Genomic DNA, 7,978 nt, shown 5'->3' with positions numbered 1-7,978 from the left:
TATTAACTCTCTGAACATGTAAACATGTTCAAATATTATTATAAATTATTATTATTTTAAGTAATTATAAACATTCCCAATTAGAAGATAGAATTGCTTTTAGTGGCCAACAATTTAAAAGTCAAAGACAACGGTGCAAAAGCAAATCTACGCAGGAGAGATTTATTAAACTCTAAGAGCTTTATAATTCACTAGTTGAGCCAAACTACAGTGCATGGATTCACACAAAACTTTGCATTCAAAGTTATAATCTGTTCATGTTGTTGCATTTTGCAAAATTGCTCTATATTGGGTTTTGTATTCAAATAACACCAACCCATTACAGTATTTCAGAAATCTAAATAGCCAGTGAAGTGCTAAATACTAGTCATCTTTGTAAAAATGCTCAAAATAAGGGGTTTCACAGAGAATATTTGCTGTAATGCATCTCAGACGACGGGGTGTCAAGACAGAAACAGAGTCATTTGTCATTGGACTCCTGAGTGTCCACTAACGGTTGGTTGTGCTCCACGGCACACACAATCTTCCTCTTGACCTTCTTGTTGGATGAAATGATAAAGTAGGGGCTGAGAGAGGCATAACAGGAAGAGAAGAACACCCTCATATCAGCCACCACTGGTGAAACTTTTGATACTGTCAACATGTAGATCCAGATCACATTATCAATGCCAAAGAACACAATGTAGAGGACAACCAAGGTCACCACAGTTTTGGCTGCCCTAGTTTCTGCCCCCCTGCCGTGAGAGCGACTGAGGCCTCTCACCTGTTTGCTGTGGCGGTGTAGCAGCAGGAGGATGTAACTGCTGGAGCCCACCATCAGGGCTACAAATGCAAAATCCCTCCCAGAGACAGCCACTCCATTAATAACATAGGATAGGTTGTCTCTGAAGTCCACATGGCAGAAGCCGAGGTTGAGGGTGAATGCAGGGATGGTGCCGTTACGTGGAGCCATGGAGAAGAAAGGAGCTGCAATGCAAATGCCCATGTTAAGGAGCCACAGCCCGACAAAGATGGGAAGGACGAGAGAAGGAAGCGCAGGCTTCAGCCTGGACAACCTCGGCCCTGCAGGGGCTATTGTCACTGCCTGAAACACACTGAGCATGCAGGTGATGCAAACAGACAAAGCTCGTCCAATGCGATAGCCATAGATCACCACCTTACAGCCTGGGTCATTCAGAAGATCCTTCAGCCCGAACACTGTCATAGTCTGGGGCACACAACGAGTCAGCAGTAGCATCAGGTTGGCAAACGCAAGGTGGCACAGGATCATGTCCACAGGAAGAAGCTTCGGTTCGGTGCAAAATATGCTGGCGTATGCCAGAAGCACAACAGTGTTCCCCAAAATGCCTATAGCTGTTTGCAAGAGGAAGGAGACACCTTTGATGGTCACACAGAGATCCATACCACCAAGACCTGCATGAGGTAGAGGTAAACAGCAGACATGAAAAAGACATCTGGTGTATGTATACTACAAACAGCATAAATCTCAATTAGATCATATAAAACAAACCTCAATAATCCTTACAAACCTGGTAAACCTGACCCTCACCTAAAACTTCGGATGAAAGGTCTTTTAGTAAATAAGCTGCCAAATAGCCTGTGAGAGACGATTTATAATCCTCAATGTCCCTCAAGACTGTTGGCCAAGATTCAGCACACAGTTTGGCAAATTAATGCAATAAACTAACTTTGACTCACATGGTCTCAGAGGAATAGAGCCACACTGGAAACACTAGCCCTATAATAATACAATAGTGGCCAATAGTAACGTAGAACTGGGATTCTTATAGAATGATTTCTCCTGCTCACACTGAACATGATTTCTTAACAAGCTCATTTCTGAAGAGAATTTTGTTGACTATATTTTGTGTCAAAAAGAAAATAAACAAGATTTGAAGGCTTTAGTGTTAATCATCAAGAAGTTCAAATCCTGGTATGTTACCCTCATACTCTGGACATGGTATAAATAAACATTGTAAACTTTGTCTGACATTATTTACACTGAATATTGTTTTATTGTTTTATTGTTCTTGTATCTTTTCTTCTTTGGTGACCTTGAGAAACTTAAAAGGTGCCTTCAAATAAAATGTGTTATTATTGTTATTATTATTAGTAGTGTTAGTTGTAGTAGTACTAGTAGTAGTAGTATTAAAAGCATCTTGTAGTAGACATGAGGAGTCCAAATGATAGGCAAATAATGATCAATAGTATATATAGACATTAGTGTGTGGTTTAATAGACTTTCTTTATAAATAAGTGCATTTGCAACAGTAAAATCAAGTGCTCATCCGGGAGGAGGGAATGCTGAAAGTCACTGACTGGATGCAATCTGCTGGGTTTCCTTAGACAGAAAAACTTTTTATCCAATTTGAATAAAAAGCTAACTCCGACTGCACTGTTCAATTGTTATTATTAATTGGAATGTATGAACCTGACTGTTGTGAAGTGCCTTGCGACAACATGTGTTGTGAATTGGCGCTATATAAATAAACTGAATTGAAATTGAATTGAAGTGTAAAATATGACTAAAATGCATTCTTGCTAGAAAAATGCTTGTTTCTTTATTCATCATAACAACCTCTCTGTGCTGATGTCGATGAACATATGAGTAGTTGAACAGATTTTTGTTTCTGTTCCTAAAAGAGAATTACTTTTCATTTTATAGAAAACCAGTAACTCTGATATGTATTAATTTCCCGCTAGAGAGAAACGAAACAGTTTACCAACAAGGGACAGAAGGGTGTAGTTTTTGCTGACAACCATCATAGAGTTTTTACAATGGAACAGATGGTGCCTCGCTGTGCTCTCCATTGTGACTTCATGTCCAGAGAGCGTGGCCGGTCAGTATTATTTTATGATACAAACCTCCACAGTCTAAAAGGCACTGAAAGGGTTTCTTTCAGTGAAAATGGAAAATAGCAAATGAGCCTCAAGTATTCCTCCAACAGCATGGCGAGTTAAGGGTTCTATAGTTGGAACCGTCAATTTGGGAGAATTAACCGTAGGATGGTTTGTTTTATCATGGTACTCATCTTTGGAATAAATTATCATTAGATGAAGTATCTTCCTGAGTGTGTTTTTGTCTTTATGTGTTTACATGTTCAGAGAGTTAATTAAAAAGGCAAGTTTAAGCATGTTCTCCATTGGGCATTGCACCATGCTCCTGTGTGACTTCAATAATATTAAGACCCTTTCCCCCTGGCAGCTAATTTTACTCTAATTGTCATCATTATTATTATAACAGAAATGCATTTAATAATAATTAAATCAGTTACATGTAACATTCTGATGTATTATAAAAGTCATATCTAGAATAAAACAGATGATGAATATAAATCTGCAATCTGAGGTATTTGTTCAGATTGTCTGGTTCACAGCAAGATGCCATGAAAGGAACCTTTTGCTCTTACACGGAGGATATGGTTTGCATTAAAGGAGGCATTGATATGTAATCACATCTTATTAAAATTAAAATATGTTCTATTCAACCTTTGACAGCTATTTTTGTAAAACACACAAGCAAAATAAAGTAAGATTCTCGTTACTTTTCAGAAATACAAAAAAAATCTAAATAGATCTATTTCTTTTCCTGCAAAGATTGTTTAATTAACGTAAACAAGTTAGCACTTAGCAGCAACCTACTAAAAGCTATTTTGAACAACCACTAAGATACTTCATGTATCTAATGAAGACACCTTGGGAGAAAAACATCCTACAATGAGCAGCATGGCATTTGTCCAAAAACCAAATAAGCTGAAAACTGCTGAAAAACAGCAGCTCAGCTGTGCTTGTTCTGCACTGAGCGCAATGGTTATGTAATCAAAATACAAAAAAAAAAAACAAAGAAATTCAATAACAGGGGAATGTAATTTGTAATTTACAATATAAAATTACTTTAACATTCGCTCTCTCTTTGTTTTTGTATTTTGTGTGTTTTTATGTTTTTCGAGCCACAGTTCTGTGGTCTCATTCAGTAGAGAGGAACTTCTCAACATCAGAGAGTCCTCTCTTGGGATTTTTTCCACCATATTTCATCGATCCGAGGTTCACTGAGCTCCTGGCGAGTGGAGCTGCGGCTATATACGGGAAACTGCGCCGAAAGCGTCGAAGGGGAAAGCGTGCTGGCGCGCTGGTAAAACTCCGCAAAAGAGGACTTTGCGCACCACTGCCTTCAATCCACCTGGCAAATGTCCGCTCTCTAAACAACAAGATGGACGAGCTGCTTCTCCTCACCGGTAAAAACACGGACCTCCGCGGATCAGCGGTTCTCTGCTTTACCGAGACATGGCTGAGTGAAAACATCCCGGACCGAGCACTGCTGTTGCCGGACTTCCAGCTGTTCAGAGCGGATTGCAGCGCGGAGCTATCGGGGAAGAGGCGAGGAGGCGGAATCTGCTTTTATATAAATGAAAGTTGGTGCAGAGACGTAAAAGTGCTAAGAAAAACATGTAGCCCGGATCTGGAGTCATTTTCCACAATCTGTAAGCCGTTTTATTCACCGAGAGAGTTTTCCTCGTTTATAATAATTGGCTCATATTTTCCACCGCATGGCTGCACTTCTGCCGCGGAAAAACATCTTGCTGAGCTGATTACAGACCTGGAGAAAAAATACATGGACTCTTTCATCATAATACTGGGAGATTTTAACAGAGCAAACCTCTCAAATGAACTCCCCAAATACAGACAGCATATTAAGTGTCCCACCAGAGACAAAAACACACTGGACCATTGTTATACAGCTTTAAAGGACTCATATTATGCTGTTACCAGGGCTGCTCTGGGTTTTTCGGATCATTATCTAATCCACCTCATCCCAACCTACAGACAGAAACTAAGAGCTTCCAGACCCGTGGTTCACACTGTTAAGAAGTGGACTGAGGAATCAAAGCAGATGCTACAGGCCTGCTTTGAATGCACACACTGGACTGTTTTTGAAACTTCAGCCACTGACCTAAACCAACTAACTGATGTGGTGACATCATACATCAGTTTCTGTGAGGACATGTGTGTGCAGACCAAGACCTTCTGCACCTTTGGGAACAACAAGCCATGGTTTACTCCACACCTCAGGAATCTGCGCAGGGAAAAGGAAGAAGCTCACAGCAGTGGAGATTGGGCGCGGTACAGGCAGGCCAGGAACAGACTAACAAAAGAGATCAAAGCAGTCAAGAGAAGCTACAGTGAGAACCTTAAGAACAGCCTTTCTACTGGTGACACTTCGGCTGTATGGACCGGTCTGAGAAACCTGACTGCCTACAGGAGCCCCTCCACCCATCCTGAACAGAGTCGTCTCCTGGCCAACCGTCTGAATGGCTTCTACTGCAGACATGACAAGAAGCCACTCACACCTCAAACCATCTCCTCCACATCCCATTCAGGAACAAATTCCTCCCATAAAGCAACCAACCCCCCACCATCAGATCCTCTGCCTGCACTAAAGATCTCCAAGGAAGATGTAAATAGGCTCTTTCAGCGCATGAAAACAAAGAAAGCTGGAGGACCTGATAACGTCTCCCCATCATGCCTGAAAGCCTGTGGAAATCAACTCGCTCCGATCTTCACAAGGATCTTCAACAAGTCACTGGAGAAATGTGAGGTCCCCTCCTGCCTCAAACGATCCACCATCATCCCAGTGCCCAAGAAACCCACCATCGCAGGATTAAATGACTACAAGCCTGTAGCCCTGACGTCTGTGGTCATGAAATCCTTTGAGCGGCTGGTGTTGAAGCACCTGATAAACATCACAGGCCCCCTGCTGGACCCCCTGCAATTTGCTTACCGAGCAAACAGGTCGGCAGATGATGCTGTTAACTTAGGTCTACACTTCATCCTGCAACACCTCGACCCCCCAGGGACGTACGCCAGGATCCTTTTTGTAATCTTCAGCTCGGCCTTCAACACCATCATACCAGACATCCTCCACCAGAAGCTCACCCAGCTCAACGTCCCAGCCTCCACCTGTCAGTGGATCAACAGCTTCCTGACGGACCGACAGCAGCAGGTGAGACTGGGGAGCATCTTCTCCCGATCCAGAACAATAAGTACGGGTGCCCCCCAGGGGTGTGTTCTATCCCCACTCCTCTTCTCCTTGTACACAAATGACTGCACCTCATCGGACCCGTCCGTGAAACTCCTTAAGTTTGCAGACGACACCACTGTCATTGTACTGATCCAGGACGGTGATGAGTCTGCATACAGACAGCAGGTGGATTGGCTGGTACACTGGTGCGGTCAGAACTACCTTGAACTGAACCCACTCAAGACTGCGGAAATGGTGGTGGACTTTTGGAGCACACCACCCCCATACACCCCTCTCACCATCCTCAACAACACTGTATCGGCCGTGGACCACTTCAGGTTCCTAGGAACCACCATCTCTGAGGACCTGAGATAGTCTTCACACATAGACACTGTTCGAAAGAAGACCCAGCAGAGACTGTACTTCCTGAGGCAACTCAAGAAGTTCAACCTTCCACAGGAGCTGTTGGTCATCTTCTACACTGCCATCATTCAATCTGTCCTGTCTTCATCCATCTCAGTGTGGTTTGGCTCATCCACAAAACAGGACAGGTCCAGACTGCAACAAATAATCAGGAATGCAGAGAGAATAATCAGGGCTGACCTTCCCTCCATCCAGGATTTATACAGGTTAAGGGTCAGGAAAAGAGCTCAAAAAATCTCTGCAGACCCCACACACCCTGCACATAAACTGTTTAGAGTTTTACCTTCAGGCCGCCGCTACAGAGCACTGTTCGCTAAAACCAGCCGCCACAGAGACAGTTTCTTCCCCCAGGCTGTTTCTCTGTTGAACATTCAATAAAGTACAAAACAACAGCATACAGATGTTGCAAATGCACCTTTTTATTATATATGTGAATATTGTACATTGTAAATTTGTATATTCTGTAATCCAAAAACAGAACAAAAGAGCAAAGTGTACTGAATTCCTTGTTTGTATGTACGAACTTGGCAATAAAGCTGATTCTGATTCTGATTTAAATAGGAAAAAAAATGATTCCAAAGGTAATGTTATGCACATAAACCAATGACTAAACCAGCTTTCTTTCATTTACTTGTGCTGCTTTATTTTGATTCAGGATTTTAATTAGTTCGCTATAAACCATCTAAAATTTTTATTCTGAAGCATTTCCATTGACGTTCCTTGACCATGAGATATTACATAAAGCTTAATTTCCAATTCTCAGCAGGAGGACCTGCAGGTAAATCGTGTTGCCTGCTTGGATTGATATGTCCTTCCTTAGAATTCAGGTTTAATTAAAATGTTTAAAGATTTTATCACTTTGGATAAATCCAACAGAAGTAAACTGTATTCTGAGTTATGTCCTCATAGTAAAGATTGTGGAGTATTGATTCCACTTCTGACAGGAAGGGCTTCTGGCTTTGACTTTTGTTTTATGTCTCTCCACTAGGGGGCACTGTGGTATTGAAAGGTGACTGTACATTTGATGTCACCTGTAATTCAGTCACCTGTAATTGTCAATTTAAAAAAGTTTTTTAGTGATTAATTAGAATAATGAAAAATAAGAGACAGGTGACAGATTAATATGTAACAAAATAATTTCCACTTGATGAAACATGGATGTTGGATGTTGTAAAATTATTTGATCCTTTTTTATATTAAAACATAGATCTAATAGGTGCTTAATAGCTCCCAGTGTTTTTTTGTTTTTGTTTTGTTTTTTTACCATGTAAATAAGAACAATCAGCAGCTCTTTATGTTAATCTGGTCTGTCTAAAACCCAGTGAGAGAACAGAATCAGTCATCTGAATTGATGTCAAGTAATTGGAGGCTGAGGGAAGAGAAGTCAATGGATCGTGCAAAGCAGAACCAACAGCTGCTAAAGGTCTCCAGGTATAAGGAAAGAAAAAGCCTGTCGACTGCATGAAGTGGATCACTGTCTGTCAGGCACAAGATCAGCTTCAGAGCTCTCAGCCTTACCTGCCATCAGGTGGGATT

General features: G+C 41.5%; 1 protein-coding gene across 1 annotated transcript; it reads right to left on the bottom strand.

The window, feature by feature from the left end:
• Positions 1 to 460: 460 nt before the first annotated feature.
• LOC124857492 (olfactory receptor class A-like protein 1) lies at positions 461 to 1,402 on the bottom strand. The gene has a single exon (XM_047348767.1). It carries the CDS (start codon positions 1,400 to 1,402, stop codon positions 461 to 463), a length of 942 nt encoding a protein of 313 aa, XP_047204723.1.
• Positions 1,403 to 7,978: the final 6,576 nt, after the last annotated feature.

Source organism: Girardinichthys multiradiatus, chromosome 20 (genome assembly GCF_021462225.1).
Source record: "Girardinichthys multiradiatus isolate DD_20200921_A chromosome 20, DD_fGirMul_XY1, whole genome shotgun sequence".
Classification (NCBI taxonomy): domain Eukaryota; kingdom Metazoa; phylum Chordata; class Actinopteri; order Cyprinodontiformes; family Goodeidae; genus Girardinichthys; species Girardinichthys multiradiatus.
This window is presented reverse-complemented; position numbering and strand designations above follow the sequence as displayed.